The sequence below is a fragment of the Pezoporus flaviventris genome, unplaced genomic scaffold (assembly GCF_033815535.1).
Source record: "Pezoporus flaviventris isolate CSIRO_AGI_PZ_B2104156 unplaced genomic scaffold, CSIRO_AGI_Pfla_v1 ptg000002l, whole genome shotgun sequence".
Classification (NCBI taxonomy): Eukaryota; Metazoa; Chordata; class Aves; order Psittaciformes; family Psittacidae; genus Pezoporus; species Pezoporus flaviventris.
In genome coordinates, this window is record NW_026892550.1 from 26,526,618 (window position 1) to 26,550,802 (window position 24,185).

Here is a 24,185-nt window from a genome sequence, read left to right on the forward strand (position 1 = left end):
TGATGCAGCCCAGGATACGGTTGGCTTTCTGGGCTGCAAGTGCACACTGAAGCCGGCTCATGTTAATTTTTTCATTAACCAACAACCCCAAGTCCTCTGCAGGGCTGCTCTGAATCTCTTCCCTGCCCAACCTGTAGCTGTGCCTGGGATTGCTCCAACCCAGGTGTAGGACCTTGCACTTGGCAGGGTTAAACTTCATGAGGTTGGCATCAGCCCACCTCACAAGCGTGTCAGGGTCCCTCTGGATGGCATTCCTTCCCTCCAGTGTATCAACCAAACCACACAGCTTGGTGTCATCGGCGAACTTGCTGAGGGTGCACTCAATCCCACTGTCCATGTCAGCGACAAAGATGTTAAACAAGACTGGTCCCAGCACCGATCCCTGAGGGACACCACTCGTTACTGGTCTCCAGCCGGACATTGAGCCATTGACCACAACTCTTTGCGTGCGGCCATCCAGCCAGTTCTTTATCCACCGAGTGGTCCGCCTATCAAATTGATGTCTCTCCAATTTAGAGACAAGGATGTCATGTGGGACAGTGTCAAATGCTTTGCACAAGTCCAGGTAGACGATATCAGCTGCTCTACCCCTGTCCATCAGTTCTGTGGCCCCATCATAGAAGGCCACCAAATTGGTCAGGCAGGATTTCCCCTTAGTGAAGCCGTGCTGGCTGTCACCAAGCACCTTGTTGTTTTTCATGTGCCTTAGCATGCCTTCCAGGGGAATGTGCTCCAAGATTTTGCCAGGCACAGAGGTGAGACTGACTGGTCTGTAATTCCCTGGGTCTTCCATTTTCCCCTTCTTGAAAATGGGGGTTATATTTCCCTTTTTCCAGTCATCGGGAACTTCACCTGACTGCCATGATTTCTCAAATACGATGGACAGTGGCTTAGCAACTTCATTCACCAGCTCCTTCAGGACTCCCGGATGGATTTCATCAGGTCCCATGGACTTGTGCATGTTAAGGTTTTTAAGATGGTCTCAAACCAGATCCTCTCCTACAGTGGGCGCAAGGTCTTCATTCTCACAATCCCTGCTTCTGCCTTCCGAGACTTGGGTGGTTTGGTCAGAGCATTTGCCAGTGAAGACTGAGGCAAAGAAGTCATTAACCTCAGCCTTCTCCAAATCCAGAGTAGCCAGCTCTCCTGATAGCTTCTGGAGAGGGCCCACGTTGTCCCTAGTCTGTCTTTTATTTGCAGTGTAATTACAGAATCCATTCCTCTTACCTTTCACATCCCTAGTGAAGTTTAGTTCTAACTGGGCCTTAGCTTTCCTAACCTGATCCCTAACTTCCTGGACAACATCTTTGTATTCTTCCCAGGCCAGCTGTCCTTGCTTCCACCTTTTATAAGCCTCTTTTTTTCATTTGAATTTTCCTCAGCAGCTCCTTATCCATCCAAGGAGGTCTCCTGGCCCTCCTGCTGCACTTCCTTCTAGTTGGGACGCAACACTCCTGAGCTTGTAGCAGATGATCATTGAATATCAACCAACAGTCTTAGGCCCCCCTGCCCTCTAGGGCTGTATCCCATGGAACCTTACTAAGCAGGTTCCTGAAGAAGCCAAAATCTGCTCTTATATGTATATAACATAAATGTCCAGTGTCTTATAGGGTAAGTAGCATTTTTTATTGAGCTAAACATTAGAAAGAACATAGAGAATATGTGAATGTGATTTAAAGACTTAGCTCAGAATTTTGTTTCAACTTATATTCAGTTACATCAATACAGATGTTGCAGCTCATCAGGAGACTCAAATGCCTTGTATGGTTTTGATGCTGAGATACAAATATATGTTTGAATTCACTAAATCTTAACACTGAAAATAATGAGAACCTTATTAGCTAAACCATTTATTTCAATTCCCCTCAGTCAAGCTGGCTGCATCTGAAGCTAGAAAGTACAATATAGCAAGATGTTTTAACTGAGGTAGTGCCCTGAATTGTTCTTGCAAAACCTACTGTGCAATACATAAATATGTGAGTGTATTATTAGAGCTAGATTTTCCATTAATAGGTATCAAGATTGTAGATTTAGATTAGATATTAGGAAAAAAAAATCTTCATTGTGAGGGTGCTGAAGCACTGGAACAGGTTGCCCAAAGAAGTTGTAGATGCCTCATCCATGGCAGAGTTCAAGGCCACATTGGACAGGGCTTTGAGCAACCTGGCCTAGTGGAAGGTGTCCCTGCCCATGGCAGAGAGGTTGGAACTAGATCTGTAAGATCCCTTCCAATCCAAACCATTCAGTGATTCTGTGATATTACCATAATATGATGACTAAAGCTTTCTCGGTGTGCTGGGGAAGGCTACCACAGAGACAAGCAAACTGATTTCAGCATATGCTAAACAAGTCACACAATAAAAAGGGTGCCATTAATGAATATTAATATACCACAAAAAAAAGAAGGGAAAGAAATAAGACAATATCATCCATTTCCCGCCACATTTGGTAGTGGGAATAGAAGAAGATGCATGCTTTTTTGACTCTCTAGGCTAGAGGACTCAGGGAAAGGTGAGACCTGAACCTGAGAGAGCCAGAATTAGCAATTCCAACATCTCAAACTTATTCCAAGGTGCCTTTTGGATGTCCAAATATGATCTTAATAATCCATTTAGTTATCTTTGAATTCTATTTTAAAATAAATGTTCTGGTTTTTATAAAGTTGACTTTCTAATGACACAAAACTTTCCTTCACTCGGGGATAATGAAGCCTAAGGCTAGAAAAATCCCAGCTCCTCAACTTTTGTATGTTGAATTTTCCAAAGATCGGTAACGTATGTCATCAGGAAAGTTGCAGATTTTATGAACTGGTGTGACATTCATTATTTTCTGTGATTATTCTTGCCTCGAAAACTCTTTGTTGTATCTAAGGTAGTATGGAATATTCTGAACCCTACAAATCCCAACGGGCTTTGACTAAATTACTTAAAAGAATACAGTAAAATCTGGGTATATGCAATTACATTGATTTAGCCTGGTACAGTAATATATAGTGATTAATTCACTCTAATGCACTGTTTTGCCTTTATGTAATCTCTTTAGGCTATCAGTACGGAGCTTGAAGATGCAGTACGTGAAAAAGAAGAAATGAAAACCAGGGTTCATAATTACATAACAGAAGTTTCTAGGTTCGAGACCTTGATGGCTTCAAAGGTATAATCTGTAGGCAGTCATTACTGTTTTCAATAAATCCATTGGGTTTATGGTATCATTAGAAAACAAATCAAGAAATGTATAGTTTGGGTCCTGTTCTCCCTGTCCCATTTCTTTTTTTTTGTTGTTTTTTGCATTTTTTCCTCTGCACTGTTTCAAGCTACTGTTGGATTAATATAAAACCTCCTTAGATCTGAAGCACTGATAAATACTGCACATCACAATTTTGTTGACTATGTTTCAGTTGGCTATAGCACTGGAGAATGACAAATCATATTTGAACATTGTTTTGCTTTTTGAGAAGGCAACCAGTAAAATATCTGGTATTATTTCATGAGTATAGTCAGCAAGCAGCTTAAATTTTTTTTTTAATATTTTATACTTTTTAAAAAAGAGAAATTTTATATGTAGCTTTGCAGGAAAGTGTAGGAATAGCACATTGGAATATTTTCTCTGAATGATAAGAGTTTTAGCTGTACTACCAAAACAGTGCTCTTTTAAACTGTATTTTATCCTGATACTTGGATTCAAAAGTGTGTGAATTAAAACTTAAAATCATTTAAAACAAATGGAATTTATGTCAAGACAACATGAACTGGAAAATCCATTATGTGATTTTGAATAGGAAAGAATGATTTTTGATATGACTTTGCGTTGCATGTCTAGGTGAATGCATGCAAAGTCATCCACTTTTTACAAGTAGAAAATGAAGTATAGAGAAAAAATGAAGGTCAGTAGTATGTTAGCTTAGGACTCTCAAATTAGAACACTTGAAGTTGAATTATTAAGAATTTGATAATATATCATACGTCCAAAGCACTTCAGCTACAGATGTGGCCCCATCTTTGGCAAATGAGAAACCAGTTATTTAAGTCAGGTACTAAAAAACTGTAGAATATATAGCCAGTGGCCAATTAGGAAAGGTTGGTTTCAGGGATTTGTCTAGTGTCTCCACAGGCAACATCCAAATGTGAGGTGGGGAATTTACTTTTCTGCACAGTGTTCTGTTGCTTAATTATGTGTTTCTGTTTCCTAATGCACTGCCTTGTTCATCTGCACCTTCCAAGTTATGCAGGAAACACGGAAGAAATTTCTAAATGAATAGCCTTCTTCATCAGATAAATTTGACTCATACTAGCAACATGCTTATCCCATTGTGCCTTACATGAACAGGGGAAGAAAGGAATGGAGCTAAATAAAGCAGAAAACTAAACACTGCCTTATAATACGCACTTGTATTTGGGCCAAATGAAAATTCAGAAGCAACATTTGTTTGATCACTGCATAGCTAATAAGCACTAAAGCTTGCAGTTTTGTACTTTTATGATAGACTGCTTAGGTGTATGTGCCCAAATAGGTTATCAGTCTTCTAGGCACTCCTGTAATATAAATATTTGTAAGAGCACATGCAGTAAGTAAAATTGCTTAAAATTGACTCCTGCTGGAATTTATTGGAAAGGACAGCACTAGGATTAGTACATCTCAGTAACGTGACCCTTGACAATGCTGCGAAAACCAAAATAACCCCTCCCATGGGAACTTTGAAATTCATTAACAACCACTAAATGTAAATACTTCCATTTAAGAAAACTGAATGTTGTCATTATATTTATTTACTATTTGGACTAGCAAAAGGAATGATGCCCTTTGGTAGCTGCCAGATAGTGGGATTAAGAAAATGGAGAAAAATCTACTTTCTTCTGGGGAAAATAGGAAGATATTGTAGGGAGTAGGCATTTGGTAAGATCAAGCAACTTGAAGGCATGTTGATCATTACAGAATGATTTATTGTTTCATCTAGGAAAAAGAAAATGAAGAATTGTTAGAGAAGTTCCGAATGGTCCATGCACAAGCAGAAGACTGGGAAATGAAGGCTCATCAAGCTGAAGGAGAAAGCACCTCAATACGACTTGAACTCCTTTCTATAGATACAGATCGGAGACATCTCCAAGAGAAAGTAGAGCTTCTGGAAAAAGAGATTCAAGGGGTAATAACTTGTGCAATGAAATTCTGTCAAGGAAAGTGGGATACATTCAAGTGCGCTGTAATAAAATCAACATACTATTTTTAACGCTTTAGTGGAAAATAATTCATATACATGAATGTTTCAAATGTAGAAACAGTAACTGATTTTGGTTAGATGTTTTTTCTTTCTCCTTTCCCTGTTTTCCCAAAATTAGAATCACACTGTGTATTTTAATACTTTTAGATCTCTTTTGTTGGGTGATCAATGGTGTTACGTTACTGTCTCTATAAGAACCTTTTGTTTAGTTGCTTAAAAATATTTGCATATAGCTTTATCAGTATTTTGTCAGCTAACTTTATGGGTATTTTGTAAGCTTGGTTCTTAGATTTCCTTGAAGCTTTGAATGAATTATTTGAAGCATTGGTGGCTGGACTAAAGTTAAAAATCTGGTCATAGTAGTCCAGAGCCACAATCAGGATGGCTTAATGCTGAAACTTAGACCAATAGCATAGAAAATAACAATGTTTAACTTTTAGAAGCAACAACTTTATGAAGATCAAGGTAGGGTATAATAGTTGTGGATTAACCATGTTTTGTCTCATGCTTTTAATTAGCCCAAAAGCTGAGTAAAAAATTGATTGTATTTTGAGGGGTTTAAGCTTTTAATTTTCTTCTGAAGCTGGAATCCAGCCCCATTCCACTTATATATAGTACTTGTATAATTCTTTAAGATGGTGATTACAAATTGCAGTGATGCTTTATTAGCTGTTCTTAGCTGTGATTTAGGGAGATGAGAGGAAAGAAATGTAATATAAAGTTAATTTTATAGGAAAAGCTAATTTTGAAGGGAAAAGAAGGTGTTAAAAAAACCTAACAAACCTGTTATCCAGCAGAGAACTGTTTACTCAACATTTAACACTGAAGGGGTATGTGTATTTTTCTTTGTTTAGCATATCTTTGCACATCAAGCATATGAATCTCAGATCTCCTCCATTACAAAAAAAATGTCCAAATTGGAAGAGGATGTTAAACGTGAAAATCAGGATAAGTCTTCTGTGTTGGCGGACCTGGCTTCTGTGAGGGAACTCTGCGTGAAACTTGAGGCTAACAAAGAACTTTTATCTCGACAGCTGACAACCAAAAGCATGGATTATGAAAGGGTAAGCAGCAAAGGCAAATTTAATTTGCTATGATAAAATATTTTCCTTTGTCTTTAATGTTTTTTGGAGAAAGCAATGATTTGCTTCTGAGAGAAAGGTAGGTTAATTTACATCACTAGTTTTGCATTTATATGTAAATTAAAAATTTTGCAGTATACAGATCTGTATCTGTGGGTTATGTAAGCAAAGAGTTTCTTTCATGATCGTTACAAAATGTGGCAACAAAAACTGCCATACCACAGAGACAAATTATATTTATTTGGTTTTATGTACTGTTTTAATTTACTCAAATTTTGAACTTTAAAAAGTTGGTATTGCACTTCTTATATAGATATTAAAGATTTTTCCTTAATGAATTTTTTCAATTAGATTGAAATTTAGACTGAGCTGAAGTTTATCAAATATTTTGAAATGGTTTAAACTGTTCTAAACATCCATAGTTTCTGAACTTTTTCTTTACAGCTGGTTGTTATGTCTTTACTTAGTGACTTGGTCAGGTTTCTTGTTACTATACTATTCAAGATGTTGAGAACAGTAGTTCTCATCCCTGTAGAATTTGTTTCTATTCATAGGTATGGTGAGGAAAACGAGCATTACTTACATTTTCAGCAAAAGCCAAGAAGCTACTTGTGAGCTAACCTAGTCACAGAGAATGAAGTATAGTAAATACTGGTTTTGTACTTGTGCAAAAGCCTACTGCTGTTAGAAGTCAATTAGTGTTATGGGTACTTAGGTAAGCATTCCCAGGACTCAGTAATCCAGCTCCTAGTAGAATATTTGACAGATGCAAAGCTTGAATAGTTTTAAACTAAGTATAGTTTTAAATAATTGTAGGCTTTAGTTTGTTTTGTGAGCTCAGTTTCCTGTTAATTTTTATGAAACTTACAAGTATTTTAGGTTTTGTATCAACTGTTCATGAAAGAGAACTGTGTGTTGTAAACCAGTGTATTAGTAATGCATAAAATTTGTGCCCTAGGTTCTAGGTGAATTAGAAGATATAAAATCAGAAGTAGAGTTGCTGAAAAAGCAGTTATCCAGTGAGAGACTTATAGTTCAGAATCTTGAAGCATTGCTGGCTACTAGTAGAGACAAAGAATTTAAGAACCATTTAACATCCCATGAGAAAGATTCCGAAATTCAGTTATTGAAAGACAAGCTAACACTCGCCGAGAGCAAACTGTAAGTTTTAACAAGTGTATGTTTGTGTTACGTAGTTTACAAAGAAACTTTTTCTGTCTGATGACACTTACTCATATAGTCAAATTCTTGATTTTCAGTAAGGCTGAACAGATTTTTGCAGCAATGCCTTCTGGACTTTCATGGCATCTTAAAGTTTCTTTACAGCTCTTTCATATCTCCTTCATTAATCAGCACTCTGGTGGACAGCAGTTTAATATAAGCATTAAACTTAATGCTTGTACCTACTTGTACTGAGTTTTCACAGTCTTGAGAATAGGCACTTGGTTTCTTTCTGGATTTGTCCCCTGTCTGACTCCAGAAAGTTTGCTTCACTTTCTCTGTCATAACTCTTTCTTACATCAGTCAGACACAGGAGGTGTGATACTTTTCCTGAAGTTCACTTGTCTGGTATAACTCTGCTGTATTTTCAGTGCAGTCACTAAAATCCTGTCCTTCTGATCCTCTTAGAGGACATAGTTACCAAATGGCAAGGTAGCTGATCTGTTGCAGATGTTATTTCCACCACAGAACCAGCCAACCCATGATAGTTTGTGATTTATTTTTTTTTTAACTATTGAGTACGTTTGTAAGTGTATGTATGCATTGCAGTATGATTTGGGTATTTAACTTCTGCATCAGAGTGTATCAATTCTCAACATATAAATATATATTCTACCTCTCTCACAGGTTGATTTTCTTCTTAGCTTGGGGAAGCAAACTAATTCAACTGCTTTTTAAGCAAAATGCCATATTTTTATTTGCTTTGAAGAATTTAACTATTAAAAGAACACAAATTTTCTTAGTCTTGAGCTATGGTTTATGTTTTTTTTTATTGGAAACTATCCTGAAGTCCTGATTCCTTTAGAACAATGTGGATTCATCAAACATCTCTTCATTGAGTTCCATCTCTTCACTGGGGACTGTAGTGATAGGGTGTGTGTGCGTGTGTGTGTGTGTGTAGTGGATTGGAGCTTAAACAGAAGAAGTTTGGATTGCATATGGGGAGGAAGTTCTTTGCTGTGGGGGTGGTGAGGCACTGGAGTGGGTTGCCCAGAGAAGTTCTGGGTGCTCCATCCCTGGCGGTGTTAGGAGCCAGGTTGGATGGAGCCTTGGGCGGCATGGTTTGGTGTGGGGTGTCCCTGCCCATGGCAGGGGGATTGGAGCTGGATGATCTTAAGGTCCTTTCCAACCCTATTCTATGATTCTATGACCTCAAAGCAAGTTGAAAGTAGAATTTTAATATGTACTGCTCACAAAAAACACACCAAGTAGTTTAAATACATGGTAAATGTGAATTGCTTACCTACTGAAGTTGCCTGTTGTCCTTACTTTGATTAAAGGAAGAATGACACAGTGAAGTCACGGTGCTTTAAAAAGGCAAAAGTACTTTTGCTGCTGTTAATATTAACTGTTAAGGAAAAAGGCCTGTATCATTTCTTGTTCCTTTGAAATATAAACGGAACTGAATCTGACACCTACACTAAATGTGGCCAGTGTTTTCCCTTAGAGCTAACTGCAGCTTCTCATCCTGCACATCTGCTGAGAGTAGAAATAATTTTTAACACTCTCTTAGAAGAAAGACTAGTCTGTTTGGAGCAGTGAAGTTAAGGGGGGTATATTTGTGTATTATGAAATTCATGTACATTTTTGAATTATTTACTTCATTATCTAAATTTTGTTTAAATATCATTGACATGGAATAACCTCAGAACTCACAAAAGTCTTTGCTTTCTTTCTTTATTTTACAATAATGATATTGGCCCCGAATTCTTACCTTCATCCTGAAAGCATATGCCTGTCTCTGAAGGACTTAGAATAAGATATCATCGAGACCTCTTGTCTACTGCATCAGTTCTCAACGTACTGGATCAAGATACCATTCTAGGAATTTTACTGATGAGTAGGGAACACAGGAAAACATATTCTGCGGTTCTTTTTGGATCAAATTCCTTGAGTAGTTTGCATCTTCCTGGAGTCAGAGACCAGCGGGTGCCAGACAGGAAGTCTGTGACTGAGCTAGATCTGGAACTCTTTTTCAGAATTCAAGTCCAATGGTATAACAATAAACTAGTGCATCTTTGCTCCTCCAGAAGTGGCTCTGAGCACTCACTCTCATGTTGGCTTTGAAGACTATGGAATAACAAAACTGTCTAGATTCTGGTTTAGACAACTTATTTTACATTCAATGATTTTTTTTTCCCTTGCTTTATAATGTAATTAATGGTGTTTTGCAACCAAGTGTTAAGTCATCCAAGCTGAAGATTTGCTAATAAGTCTATTTAATTATGTTACTTAAGATTTTCGAGGGTACTTTTTGGTTCAATTCTCACAGTTGAAACACTTAGGCACAGACACTACGGGTGCAGTTGAGAAGCTTTAAGACTCTGGGTTTTGCTGGTCTGATGGCCAGATAGGTACAGCCTACTTGGTACAATTTTTACTAAAGCCGTATCTGCTGTTCGTATTTTTAGCTTATAGTTACTGTTTTGTACTTCTATTTCTTAAGTGTACATGTAAAGACCTTCTCACATTGCAACAGAGGATAGTAAATCAATAAATTAATGATTGAATTGTTTTTTCTGGTTTTATAAATGTTTGTGTTTACCTTTTCCTGAAAAAAAACACAATGTATTGTAGTAAAGCTACATCATTGGTTTGCTGGCTTCTGACTTCTCACCTTAGGTTCTTCCAGAAACATTGTTGCATTCACATGTTCTTACTGCCTCTGATTTGTCTTTCATTTGGTCTGTGTGAAGCAATACATTGAATCTATCTATATTCTATCTTGCTTTAATTCCTCTAACCTCCTAGCCAACTGTGTTCAAAGAAAACTTTGTTGCTTCTCATGATCTCTTTTTAGAAACAGCTGTAATAGAGAGGTTCCCATACTTCGAAGTAAAGTTGCACAGCTGCAGACTGACTGTGATACTTTAAAAAGGCAACTGACAACTGAACGATTTGAACGGTAAGATGCTATTTTTTTTCAGTGAGGCAACTTGTTCCTTCTTTCTCACTTTAAAAACTGTTGCTTTTTGTCAATAGTGAGAAAGGGGCTATTATGAAAAATCGTGTTCCTGTTGTCATTCAAAAGCTAATATTCTCATCTCAAAACCTGCTTAATTAAAAGAGAAAAAACCTTATACAGTTTCTGAATTCCCTCATAAATTTTGTGAGTTCACTATTGCATCCAAAAAAAAAATCCCTTCTTACAAAAATAAGAAGAAAGTTGAACAGCATTATGAGAAAGCAAGGTGCTTTGCAAAGTACGTGAAAATCATCGAGTGAGAATATGGGGGGAAAAGTTATGTTTCCCTCCTTTAACATCCTGCAGTATTGAAGTGTAATGTAACTGAAATTGCTGTCTGTTGGTAGAGAGCGTGCAGTTCAGGAAATGCGTCGCCATGGGCTCTCTACATCGTCCTTACGTGCTTCACCTCCTCTCAGTTCAACATTAAGGTCTCCCTCACATTCTCCAGAACGTTCCAGTGTAAGGACATCTGAGAAAGCAGCATCTGAAAAGTAAGCAATTTGATTTCACCGGATTGTTTCAGTTTAAGAGTTAGGTTTAAACTGTTTCTAAATAGTACTTCTAAAATAATATTAAATTCTTCCACCTTACACACTAAGTTCTATGGTTGACTGTCTTACTATAAAATATTGATTGGAAACAATAGATGCAAAGTGCTCTCCAAAGACCATATAATGTAATGGATTGACATTTCTGTTAATGGTCTTGCACCCCAGCTACAGCTTCCACATATATATGACCTGATTATTACTACCATTAATTATATCCAAATATTTATTGCCAATTATTGTTATTATTTTTATTTATTATTATTATTTTTAATATTTATTTCCAAACAATTAATGGTTCATATTAAGAGAAATGCCATGAAATTTTCTGAAGTACAGCAATGAAGGAAGGACATTCCGTAAGAGTGAGTCTAATTAAAATGCATTGAACCCTACACATTAGACTAAACTTTCTCCAAAAGAAGTGCATAAAAATAATTATTCCATTTTTCATTGTTAGTGCTTGAATGCTCATGGTCACTAGAGTCCATAAAAAAGAAATCAAAATCAACCTCTCACCTGTTCATTTTCACTGACATGCTTTTAGTTTTAGAGATCATTGTTGTTTTAGATGATGTCAGTTATGGGCTATAGGCCTGATTATTGACATCATATTATGTTTGTCCTATACTGCATAATAAATTGCAGAAAAAGAGTGGACAGGGAGAGATAAACAGTGATTGTCTTAGGAAATACGTGTTCTATAACAGCTGTATAGTGTATTATAAAAATACATATAAGGAAGAAGTTATTTACTGTGAGGGTGGTGAGGCACTGGAATGAGTTGCCCAAAGAAGTGACAAATGCTCCATCCCTGGCAGTGTTCAAGGCCAGGTTGGACAGAGCTGTGGGCGACATGGTCTAGTGTGAGTTGTCCCTCCCTGCCCATGGCAGCAGGCTTGGCACTGGATGATCTTAAGGTCCTTTGCAATCCTAACTATTCTATGATTCTATAACAGCTCATGAATCTAACTATCTAACTACTAAAATCTAAGAAACAGAATTCCAAACCAATAAGACTTTTTGTTGGTAAATACATATGGCTTGTTCGCAATCTTATCAAAAACACATGCTTCCTGAGAACTGAGGTCAGTGTGACATGATCCACATTGTGAACAGTTTTCTTCCTGTGATTTTTTTGGACAAAGCTAAAATGGGAACTGTAGCAAATGAGGTATTGATAGTGGGGATAAAACAGCAGGGTTTGGATTTTTTTTTTGCTGTGCTGGTGAGCCATTAGGCAAACCCTATTACATTGCAAATCACCATTTTGATTGAGATAATGATAGATAATACATTTTTGAGAATGAACATCATCAGGAGAGAATTGTCTTTAGTCTTCCTTGCTTTACAATGAGTCCCAAGAGCAATAAAGGTAGTCCAGTTGCTGTACTTGAAGAATGATGCCATGTAGAGAACTATTTTTATCCTGCTTGCACACTTATTTTTAACAATGACAGTTCTGTACTATATCTTGTCAGAAAATAACTCATTTTCATGAAGTATATATTTTAAAGTTGTTTTTAACAGCATAATTTATATGCAGTTTGACTTTTGTACTATTTTGCCTTTTAAACCTATCAATGGATTATTAAATTAGAATGATCTCAGTAGTATTATCACTGTCTTTCACCCTACTTATTTCTTCCTGTGAGCTTACCACAGTAATGTGTACTCTGTAGTAACTGTTCTGTAGCATTACAACTGTTTGTCTCTTATCTAATTTAATTTTCTCAAGAAATCTTTTCCTTCTTGTCTCCCATGTACTTAGTTAAGAATTTGATCAATGAGTCAATGAACTGAACGTACAGTTTTAGATAATATACTAATAGTTGATATTTCTGAACATCAGAAGGAAATGTGAAGAGGCTAAATCTAACTAATGTGATAGCTTTATTTTGAAATTTTGTCTTTCTCTGCCAGAAATGTGAGCTTCAAGGAGTAAGCAGTGCTTGAGCAACTGAAGCATTACCTTGTCACTGGGGCTTTGTCTTATTTTGTTTAAAGTATGAAGGCTGACACATATTCTACCTCTGTTTTCTTCAAATCAGTAATTACCTTTGAAATTTCTGAGACACCAGTGAAGTAATCAACTTTGCAAAATTCTGCTTTCCCAACTGACTGGACTGACTGTTTTTTACTGGTTTGACAGGTTTTGTGTCAAGGCTGGCTAAGCTCTGTTACTATTTTGCGAACATGGTAATTATGAGAAGGAAATGAGTGCTTGATATGACAATCTTTTGTTTTCACTTTCCTATTCTGTATCTGTTGGCTTATCTCACACAGTTGCAGAAGTTTTTTATTTTAGTGTGAGCTAACATAGAATAACATACATGATTGTCCTAAAAATGCTGAGCCAGTATATGTTTTTTACTCATGATAATTTCCTGTATTTGGGCATTTAACAAGTGTATTCTGTGTGCATTCTTCATGGTATTTAAAAGTATTGGTGATCTATTTTGAATGTATTTTGTTTACTGTACCTTTTCTTAATAAAAAATATATTAATTTTTCTTAATGTTTTTGTCATTTAATAACTACTGTCCTGGGTTTAGCAGTAGCAGTCATTTTTTCTCCTTCTTAGTAGCTGATGCAGTGCTGTGTTTTGACTTTCGGCCTGGGAATGGTGCTGATAGCACCAATGTTTTTATTTACTGCTCAAATGTTTGGTCTGGCCAAGGACTTTCTGAGCCTCATGCTCTGCCAGGGAGGAGGGTAGCCAGGAGGAAGCAAAGACAGGCCACCTGACCCAAACTGACCAAAGAAGTATTCCATACCACAGCACGTCATGCCCAGGATGTAACTGAGAGTTACCCAGAAGGGCTAGGGCACTGTGGGGTTGGAGGAGGTATGGGTCGGTGCTTGGTTGGGTGGGGTGGGGCGAGTTATCAGTCGGCTGGTGATGAGGTGTTGTATTCTCTTCCCTTGTTATTTCCTTTATCATTGTTATTATTGGTGGTAGCAGCAGTGTTATACCTTAGTTACTAAACTGTTCTTATCTCAACCCGTGGGGGCTGCATTCTTTTCGATTCTCCTCTCTGTCCCTCCAGGAGTAGAGGGAGGGAAAGAAGGGGGGGAGTGAGTGAACAAGTTGCCTGACTGGGTTTAAACCACCACACTACTTATCTCCTTTTGTTTAATCTTTGTGTGAAATTGCATCTTAAACATTACCCCAATTGTCCTGGTTTCAGCAGAGTTAATTTTCTTTCTTGAAGGGATACTTTTCCTTTGCACTTGACAGGAGTTACCTCCAGAGGCCAAGGGCACGACACCAATATTGAATAAAAAATGAAGAGAAAAATACTGGTTTTTAAGATGTATTGAACTCCTTTAAATACTATAAACTATTTTTTTCAATTGTATCTATCTGGAGATATTTTTCAAATTTTGGTTGTAAAGATCAGAATAAAACCTGAAACCCTACACAGTTAAATTCAAGCTGTTGGAGAGGTCACATAGGCCTTTATGTTACTACACATCTATTAGGTAAATGCAATGAGAACTATGTTTAAAATAGTGGCATTATTGAGGAAAGGAGCATTTCAGATTTAGACTATGATGTAAAATGCAATTAGCAACCACAATCTTATGATGCAGATAATTGCATCATTCTATTCAGGAACATATAGTTTTCTAATAATTATAAACCATTCAGGTTGACATGGCATGTTATGTTCATAGGTATCATGCAGAGAATGAGAAGCGGGAGCATGTCTTCTACATCCTTGCACTGGCCAACAGTTGCATAGTGTTGAATGAAAAACTGTGATTACCAGCTAATATTACAAGCATTTCTAAGGTGTAAGCAGCATATTAAATGATGGGGAAAATATATATATATACACGTGTGTGTGTATATATATTTTTTTTTTTTTTAGATTTTGTCTATTTTGCAGTAAGATTGTTACAGTTAGAAATTATAAATACTAGTGTGTTGACTGGCAATATTATATTGTATATTCATAGGTAAATAATTGCTGTTGCAAGCTATATATTTAATTTTTCCAATATTGTATCTTGTCATTTTTGTTATTTAGTATGTTCCTATATGTATTAAATTTTACTAATTAAAACCAACTTATAACACCATTCAGAAGTACCTGAAAGTACTTGTACTTCATCAAGCTTCTGAGCTATTGGAAGGAATCATGTATTTGACAGGGGTGTACCTCACACTTTTTACCTTTAAGGTCTCTCATATCCCAGTTGCAGGAATGGGGAAAGCGTCATCTCTAAATGTTACTTACGTATCAATACTGTTTGTAACTAAGTCAGCAGTTTCCACTGATGCTAATTATTCAGGATGAAGCAGTTCATTAAGAATGAGAAAAGAACTCATGTTCTGCTCTCAGCATCTTCAGTCGTGACTTTAAAATATCTTATTTTGTATGTAAACTCTTTACGACTGGAATCTGAATTTTTAAAAACAAAACACGTGCTCCATTTTATTGAAATTACTGTATTTCATCTTATAAAAATGTATATTTTGACATTACAATTAAAACTGTAGTTTTAATTCAGTTACTGGTAATTTGTACATGAATATCAATTATGAAGAAGTAGTGGATTTGAGGACAGGTGGTATAATAAAACTGGTATTACTTCAGTGACCAAAGCCTGTGCAGCTTTCTGAAACTAAAACCTTAGTGATATTCACACTATAGTAAAGCTGTCATTTTACCTTCTCTTACTATTATTTATATACTTTTTCGTAAGCAACTACAATGCAAGTAATACTTACACAACTTTGCTTTGAAATCGAATATGTCATTCCATGAAGTACAAAACAAGCACAAATTTGTGGAAGATTTGAATCTCTTTCACACATGACCCTATGTGTCATGTAAGAAACGAGCCTTATGTGAGTTGGGATATAAGCATGACTCTCTTGGACTCCCCCCCAAGAGGTGCTGTCCTCACCTTCCGGAAGATCAAAAGCCCAGGGAAGCATCACAGCCTGTTTTAGCCCTCAGCTGGGGTGAGTTGAAAGCAGAGTGGAACAGACACTAAACTGTGGGGAAAAGTCAGAATACTCAAGTAGTCTGTTTTCTGTTGTCTGCAGTTGGGGGTAAGGGGAAATAACATTATAAAAATAGCAAAGGAGCTGTTTCTCTACAAAACATGTATACAGATGTTGCAGTTTCATTTCATCCTCGGACATGAAGGAAGTAGCTGCATGTCCTGGGTTCAGCAGTAGCAGTCATTTTTTCTCCTTCTTGGTAGCTGGTGCAGTGCAGTGTTTTGACTTTCGGCTTGGGAACAGAGCTGATAACAATGATGTTTTGGTTTGGCCAAGGACTTTGTGAGCCTCATGCTCTGCCAGGGAGGAAGGAAAGCCAGGAGGAAGCAGAGACAGGACACCTGACCCAAGCTAGCCGAAGAGGTATTCCATACCACAGCACGTCATGCCCAGGATGTAACTGGGAGTTAGCCGGAAGGGCTGGGAGACTGCGGGGTTGGAGGAGGTATTGGTTGGTGCTTGGTCTGGTGGGGTGGGGTGAGTTATCGGTCGGCTGGTGGTGAGGTGTTGTATTCTCTTCCCTTGTTATTTCCTTTATCATTGTTATTATTGGTGGTAGCAGCAGTGATTTTTGTTATACCTTAGTTTACTAAACTGTTCTTATCTCAGCCCGTGGGAGTTGCATTCTTTTCGATTCTCCTCTCTGTCCCTCTCGGAGTAGAGGGAGGGAAAGAAGGGGGGGAGTGAGTGAACGAGTTGCCTGACTGGGTTTAAACCACGACACTGTAACAGAATCAATTCCTAGAGCTGAAGCTGCTGTAAATGGGGGGAGAGGGAAAGCCTTGGTGCTGTGCAGGCACTGTTCAGCAATAGCTGGAACACTGCAGTGTTACCAGCTGTGGTTTAGCTGCAAAGGCAAAAAAAAACCCACCCCAATCTATCTTGTGGCAGGCTGGGATGTTACCTCTCACACATTTTTATGAGTATAAAAATAATTGTTTTGCATTGTTTTATCTCAACTTTAGATTTATCTACATTAGAGCTTGGGTAGATGGTGAGTTTTGGAACTTATCACATGATAGTTGCCTATAGCGCCTGTGTGTGCTGCTTGCTCAACATCATCTGAGCAGAGCTGCTCTACCAGGTTTTTGGGGGGTTGTCCTTTACCATTTCAAGGTGGTGGTGCAGGAATTAGCCTGTCTGCTTAAACTAACTAGAATGGTGTGATGGTAAATGGAATAAAATGGGGAAAATGAGTGTCAGTGGCTGTATCTCTTCAGTTTTAATACTGCTGAGCAGGGGCAGCAGTGTTTTCCTGAATGAGAACACAGTGACAAGTTGCAGCATGGTTAGTGAGCCGTAAGTGAAGGTCTGCAGAAGATACTGCTCTTCAGGGAGATTTTCATTGAGCCTCTAAATCCAAAGGAACACGTTGGTAATCTGAACTTGGTTTTATTTGGGAAGTGTGGGTTACTGGACTGTGGCTGTATGTGCCATCTATATCTGTACCCCTTTGCTTTGCATAAATGCAGAACTAAAAATGCTGGGCAGGAGCTGGGCATCCCTCGCCTTCTCCTTGCTTTTAAGTGGTGTACTTGTGCCACCTAGTGGAACCGTGCCTTTTTTAGCGACCGTGGCACAGGCTTAACAGCTTCGTGTTTCTCCACAGACATTCTCGATACCCCGAATAAACTCGAAGTGAAAGGATTTCTAATAAAGCCGCATATTCCTGAAGCCTCACTTGGCTCACTTGGCTCCTGAGGTTTGTGACTGCATCGCTTTCCAGAAATTGTCAGTTATGAAGAAAAAAATAAATAAATCTCATTTTAGCTCATTTTCCTCTCCACGAAAGTGAAAAGATCAACCTCTGTCAAGAGAGGTCTGGTGTCTTTGAGTAATTTGACTGATCTGAAAGCAATGACTGGATTCACCTCTTCTGGTGGCTGCTTTTGAAGTTTTTTATCTGTACCACTCTGCTGCCTAGAAATGTGCAAGTGCTGTGATAGCAGCGCAAGCCCAGAATCTGTCAAGAGGAGTGCTGCAAAAATCAGCTCTCATATTTGAGGTGATTTATATCCCTACATTTTGGGTATAGATACACATATATGTAATTACTAATGTAAAGATAGCAATATACTTATCAACCATCTAAGTCTGGATCTGGTGCATGAGCTTCATTTCAGAGTTATCTGCACGCTGGGTACTGGCTTTAGTTGTGAGGGGACTGAAAAGGGAATGGGCTGCACCTCTCATGACTCGTGCGACTGATCATCACTAGAATGCTGCAGGAGAAAAAGTGATTTCTGGAAATTACTATTTATCCCAGAGGCACATAACTGGCTTTTTGCACAAATATCACTTCTGCCCCAGGAATTCACTGAGTTGCAAATCACTAAGGGGTGGAGAGTATCAGTAAATACCTGCCTAGACTTACATTCTTCCTTTAAAATGTCCAGTTCTGTACACAGTCATAAGAATGTAAGATGGCTTTTTAGTCTGACCCAGCATGCATGCTAGTTTCCTGTGAGACCCAGATCATTTTAAGAATACCATAAGGACTGCTGCTGACTGGGGCAAAGAGATAGGGAGCAGGCAGGATCCAAAGCTGGATCCCCAAAACCTTTTCATCTAGGGAGCATCTGAACCAGGAGACTGGGCTAGCAAAACATATTATCTTTCTCAGCAGTGGAAGATCACAAATCACAATTAGTTCTGGTTCAAAAAGCAGCAGAGTGTGGATAGAACTAAGTGTATCATCTGATTTTACTGAGTTCTCCTTGGGAAATTTGGCAAAGCAGTGGCTGGTACGGGTAAAATCTTGACATAGAAAAGTGAATTGGAAGAGCCCTAGAATTGCTGATACAAGTACCAGATTATAGAATCATAAAATCATAGAATGGTTTGGGTTGGAAAGGACCTTAAGATCATCAAGTTCCAACCCCCCTGCCATGGGCTGGGACACCTCACACTAAACCATCTCACTCAAGGCTCTGTCCAACCTGGCCTCGAACACTGCCAGGGATGGAGCATTCACAACCTCCCTGGGCAACCCATTCCAGTGCCTCACCACCCTAACAGGAAAGAATTTCCTTCTTATATCCAATCTAAACTTCCCCTGTTTAAGTTTTAACCCATTACCCCTTGTCCTGTCACTACAGTCCCTAATGAAGAGTCCCTCTCCAGCATCCCTGTAGCCCCCCTTCAGATACTGGAAGGCTGCTATGAGGTCTCCACGCAGCCTTCTCTTCTCCAGGCTGAACAGCTCCAACTTCCTCAGCCTGTCTTCACACGGGAGGTGCTCCAGTCCCCTGATCATCCTCGTGGCCCTTCTCTGGACTTGTTCCAACAGTTCCATGTCCTTTTTATGTTGAGGACACCAGAACTGCACACAGTACTGCAAGTGGGGTCTCACAAGAGCAGGGTAGAGGGGCAGGGTCACATCCTTCAACCTGCTGGTCACTAACCCATTCACCTGCTGGATTTAAGGACATGGGAAAGATGGGAGGCTGTTGGGGAACAGTTTGTTTTGTTCCTTGTAGTTCCGTAATTTAGTAAATGAAGGGGGTAAGTGTTTTCCTGATTATAGGGCTAGCCAGGTGCTGAATTCAGGCATTGGTCTTGCAGTGAGATGAGAACAAAGTCGGGTTCGGAGCCCGGGTGCATCCAGAGCTGCGGGTCTCCTCTGCCCGAACAGCGCGGTGGGCAGCGAAGGCGCTAAACGGTGCCAAGACCAGCGGGATCCCCGTGAATCCGGATAAATCCAGCTTTACCCCTTCGCTCCCAACAAAAGGAGCCCACCACCGCTGGGTCGAGAGTGGAGGGACTCGGGAAGAGGCTGGGGCTGGGTCGCGGCGCTGCGGGGCGCCCGTGAGCGACAGCGGCAGTGCCATGGGGCGGCCGCCGTGGGGGCGGCATCCGACGGGCTGGGCGGCGGCACCGACACCGCCAGCAGAAGCAGCAGCAGCCGGCTCGTCCCTTCTGGCAGCGGGGAGACGGAGCGCAGGTAGGGCCCTGAGCCCGTGCCCCGCCCCGCCGCGGGCAGAGGTGGCTGCGGTGCTGGCAGTGGAAGGAGCCAGCCCGCCGCTCCCGCGGAGCTCCGCACGCCCCCTCCCGCCTCTCCGCCCGTGCGGCGGCAGCGCTTCGCCGGGCGCTGGCCGGCGGCGCGGTGCGGGGCCCTGCCGATGTGCCGCCGCTTTGCGAGCACATCCATCGCTACATGTGGCGTTCCGCCGGGCCACAGCGGCCGCGGCGGGGCGGGCGGGCAGCCGGCAACCCCCGGGAGCTGCTACCTGCCGCGGTGAGCTGCCTTTGTTCGGGGAGGGGTGTGAGCGGGCGTGCGGGAGACCTTCTGAAGGTGCTGCCTTACTGGTGCTCGGGAGTTCAACGGCTGGGCTGGTTCTTTCCCGTTCTTCCCCTTTTTCCCTTTGTTAGCGTTTCCCCAGGGCGTCCTGTGTTCTTTCAGCTTTGCTGGAAAGCAGGAGCTGTCAGAAAGATGTCTTGGTTTCACACGATGCCGCTCCAGAGCAGCGTTGCTTTGTTTAAGCTCCCGTAAGGCAGCACCCCTTTGCGATGAGCTAGGAAATCTGCTGCTTTTCACGGCTGAAAGGCAGCGGTACATCGCCTCTTTCTCACCCTTTCCTTAAGAACCGGAGCAGGTAAGCCAGAGGTAATATCGTTTTGCGTGGGAAATTGTTGTCTGGCACAATGTGTTCGGTTAGAAAATGTCTGATCTAGAGACAGAACTGTGTCTAACACGAATCTTTTCCGTGTCATTAAGAGAATTTTGATGAATGAAGGTTTGGGGTTTTTTTCAATTAATTTTGCGGGTGTTGCCATGAATCAATGACAAATCTGCTTCTTTGTAGTTGTAGTACGTAAAACGTTATTGTGCCTCTGCTCTGTCATCTTAAGTGTAAAAACGCCCGGTCAAAAACACAGATCAAGGGGTAAAGAGAGACCTGGAAACCACAACTGTGTGTCCTGAAAATTTAATATGCCTGACAATAATGGCACTGAAAGTGATCTGCTGCTGGGGGATGGGGGCATTGAGGAAGGGAAGAGTCATTTGTAGCCACAAGGCCTAATAACAGATACTCTGTCACTAATAGATATGTAGATAATATAGTTTATTGTATTCCTAAATGGATTTTCTGTACTTACCTAAATAGGTGTACAGCAATTGTACAAGATCTCTTTCCTTAGAGCCCGAGCTATTTAAGCTACCTGACAGCAGTAACATAGCAGGTCCTGTATTTAACATATTAAAGATAATAAATTAGAGTCAGAACTGACTTTTATTTCACATTTGGCAGTGCATGTTCAAGAAATTCCCAGTGCTGAAGCAGTTCTAATTGCACTTTGCATAGACAATTAGGTCTTTCAACTATATCAAAACACTAATCATTGGCCAAAGATGTTATTGTGAGTTTCTTTAACAAAGGCATTGATATGTTTTAATGCAGGCAGTAGCTAGCAGTTCTGCATACAACTTGCATTCTGTGGTTTGAATCCAGGTCAGGAACTTGCCAAATTGACAACTCCAGCTCTTCCCTGGCTGCTACCAATTTATCGCATTAGAGGCTGCGTTTAGTTTTGAATATTTCTTTGCAACGACGAGCTTGAATGTAACACTGTGAAGTGTATCCAGGCTTCATAGGAAAGTGTTTTGTATATTTATTTATGTCCTGGTTTAATGATAACTACAAGAATTACCTTGAGATCTTTATTCATAAATATGGCACTTGCAAAGAGACTGCTGCGGGTGGTTATTGGGTCTTATTCCTCCAATAGGAAAATCTATCTCAGAGCATCCTGTTAAAAAATTAGGGATCCTTTTCAAACATCCACGTGGGCAATCCTGCATTTTAGAGAGAATTGCTTATGAACAATGGTTATTTTTCCCTATATGCTATATAATGGGATTTTTAAAAGTGCAAACAATTTGCAAACACATTTCGGTGGCAAGCACAGTTGGTGTAAAGTCTGAACATCTTGCTGTGTTCTGTGCTGAGATGTTGAGTTTCTTCTTTCTTTTTTTTTCCTGAGTTTGTTCTTCATAGGTCTTGTTTTGGTCTGTTGTGAGGTTATGCAGGTAGTGGCAGTGGTGAACTGGTAATACATTAGGTAATACCCTTTTTGTTTAACTTCCAGTTTCTGAAAAACTTAATCAAAATATATTTACTTTTAAAAGGGACTGTTATATTGGCAGTAATATTTTATTTTAATTGTGTACTGACAACCAGCTTTTTTAGTTTCACATGTCTGATTACAGCAATAAGAATAACTTCCATGGTTTCTTCTGCTTTGCCTCGTCATCACTCCAAATACTGTTTTACCACGTATCTCAGTCACTGAAAATTGATATATATATGAATGAATAATGTAGCTTAGGGTTATTTCAATATATTCCTACTGTAGATATGTCAGGTAAGCTGTTTTTAAATAAGAAATACATGGCATAATAAGTGTTGACTGAAATGTGGTGATGAGCTTATGAGTATGAATGTATTTGGTGGTTGTTTTGCAATGAAATTGAACATAAAGAGAATTTTTATAGAGGCAGTGTAAGCTTAAATAGCTGGTTTGACTCGTTTCCTCACAAGCCAAGAGGAGAAAAAGACATATTATTTTGTATTCTGAATTATTCATATTTGAAAATTGCTGACTAGGGTTGTTAGGAGGAATTTTTTCTTTTCTTTCCCTGCACAAAATCAATGCACAGCCTTTATCCATAAAGGCCCAAACAAGAGAGTTACAGCAAATGTGGATAAGCCTACTACTGGCATGTTAGAAAAGTACAGTCGATTTCCTTAGAGTCAACAGACTCAGGGCAATGTAGTTGCATAATAGCTTCCATCAGCAGATGTAAGTGCTGAGATGCTCTAAACACCTATATGTTGTCATTGATCCCGTGTATTTGAACAAGATTTAATAAAGTTTTATCAATCAAGTGCACGTTAGAATAGGATTCATTTGTTTTGAATAATGTGACAGGAGGCAACCTGAAGTCACAGTGTTCTCTTTAGTTACATTAGTGCTTCCACTGGAAAGGCCAAATTCCTTTTTTTTTTTTTAATCTATTATTTAAATCAATTAATGATGACTAAAATGTGTGTTTGCTTCCATGGAGACACTGAGAGTCCTGTCTTGAGGAAACAACAAGTTGTTGTGTAGATATTGTGTTTATTGTTTTCTATCACTTCACTCCTTTTGATCCTTCACATTCCATATCACATGATTTCTTTGTTTAAGAACTAAAATATACTTTGTCAGAAGCCTATAGGATTTAACCTTACTTTACATTCAGCATTTATACTTCTATTGATGCAGTCTTACAAAAAGAAATGAAAGTAACTTGTAACAATTAATACTATTCAATAGCCAGTGTGTCACATGGGCTGAATCACAGGGGTTTGTTAGCTATGTTTGGTGGGAAGAAAAATGTACAGATCTTGCTGCATGGTATCCTGGGGAAGTGGCTTATGTGGCGGTTGCTCCATACATTAAGTGAAGATGATTCAGATGCTACTATAAAAGTATGAACTACATCAATGAATCTTTAAGCTGCTCTGTTGGTTGCTTTTATTAGCTCTGTTTCTCTTTCATATATGCATGCTGTATGTTAAATTACAGCCTCCAACAAGCCCATTTAAGAAAATACTGTCATATTCAGCTGATTTTAGTTTATTGGACTGAATGATGTATTGAAGTAAGGGTAACTGACTTCTCTGTTAACTACCTTCATTTGTGAGAACCAACACATATAGTCAAATCAGGTAAGTCAAAACTGCACATCCCAATGATGCTTTGAAAAGGTTAAACTTATGATTTTAATAATAACACATCTGCAAAATTTATTTTCTTCACTTTTATTGCCTTAAAAAAATATGAAAATGATCCAAATAAGTAAAAGCTTTCCTTGGACTTCAGTGTTTGGGTGCATAAAATGCTGTGCACCTTTGCTGACCTGCTTGAACGTCTTTTTCGTTACTTGGCATGCTTTGAAAGTCAGCAGTCAGACTGGGGCAGCTTCATCAAGCAGCTCAGTCTGGTGACTTGTGTTGATACTCTGTAGGAGGATGCTGCATGGAAGAGATTATGTTTATTGTTAAGTTGAAATGGGGAGAAAGTGTGACAGAAAGGGCTAAAGGAAACTGAACCATACAAGATACTGCCTTTCATGTTGCTCTTC

General features: G+C 39.3%; 2 protein-coding genes across 7 annotated transcripts in view; both read left to right on the top strand.

Moving 5' to 3' along the window:
- The window catches only part of CEP135 (centrosomal protein 135), a 38,087-nt gene extending 24,535 nt beyond the window's left edge, over positions 1-13,552 (top strand). For 3 of the 4 annotated variants that reach the window (XM_061472943.1, XM_061472933.1, XM_061472962.1), the window contains 7 exons: positions 3,043-3,153; positions 4,955-5,140; positions 6,070-6,279; positions 7,256-7,458; positions 10,319-10,423; positions 10,831-10,977; positions 12,958-13,552. In XM_061472943.1, the coding sequence (XP_061328927.1) occupies positions 3,043-3,153; positions 4,955-5,140; positions 6,070-6,279; positions 7,256-7,458; positions 10,319-10,423; positions 10,831-10,977; positions 12,958-12,979 (984 nt within the window). In that variant the 3' untranslated portion in view covers positions 12,980-13,552. Of the gene's footprint in view, positions 1-3,042; positions 3,154-4,954; positions 5,141-6,069; positions 6,280-7,255; positions 7,459-9,246; positions 10,095-10,318; positions 10,424-10,830; positions 10,978-12,957 lie in introns of those variants that run through there. The other variant, XM_061472952.1, reaches the window with a different exon arrangement.
- A 6,309-nt stretch (positions 13,553-19,861) lies between these two features.
- Positions 19,862-24,185, top strand: part of CRACD (capping protein inhibiting regulator of actin dynamics) — a 127,132-nt gene continuing 122,808 nt past the window's right edge. Inside the window, exon 1 of one of the 3 annotated variants that reach the window (XM_061472917.1) lies at positions 19,862-19,997. The gene's annotated coding sequence lies outside the window, so the exon portion shown is untranslated. Of the gene's footprint in view, positions 19,998-20,147; positions 20,292-20,551; positions 20,650-24,185 lie in introns of those variants that run through there. The other 2 variants (XM_061472907.1, XM_061472923.1) reach the window with 2 other exon arrangements.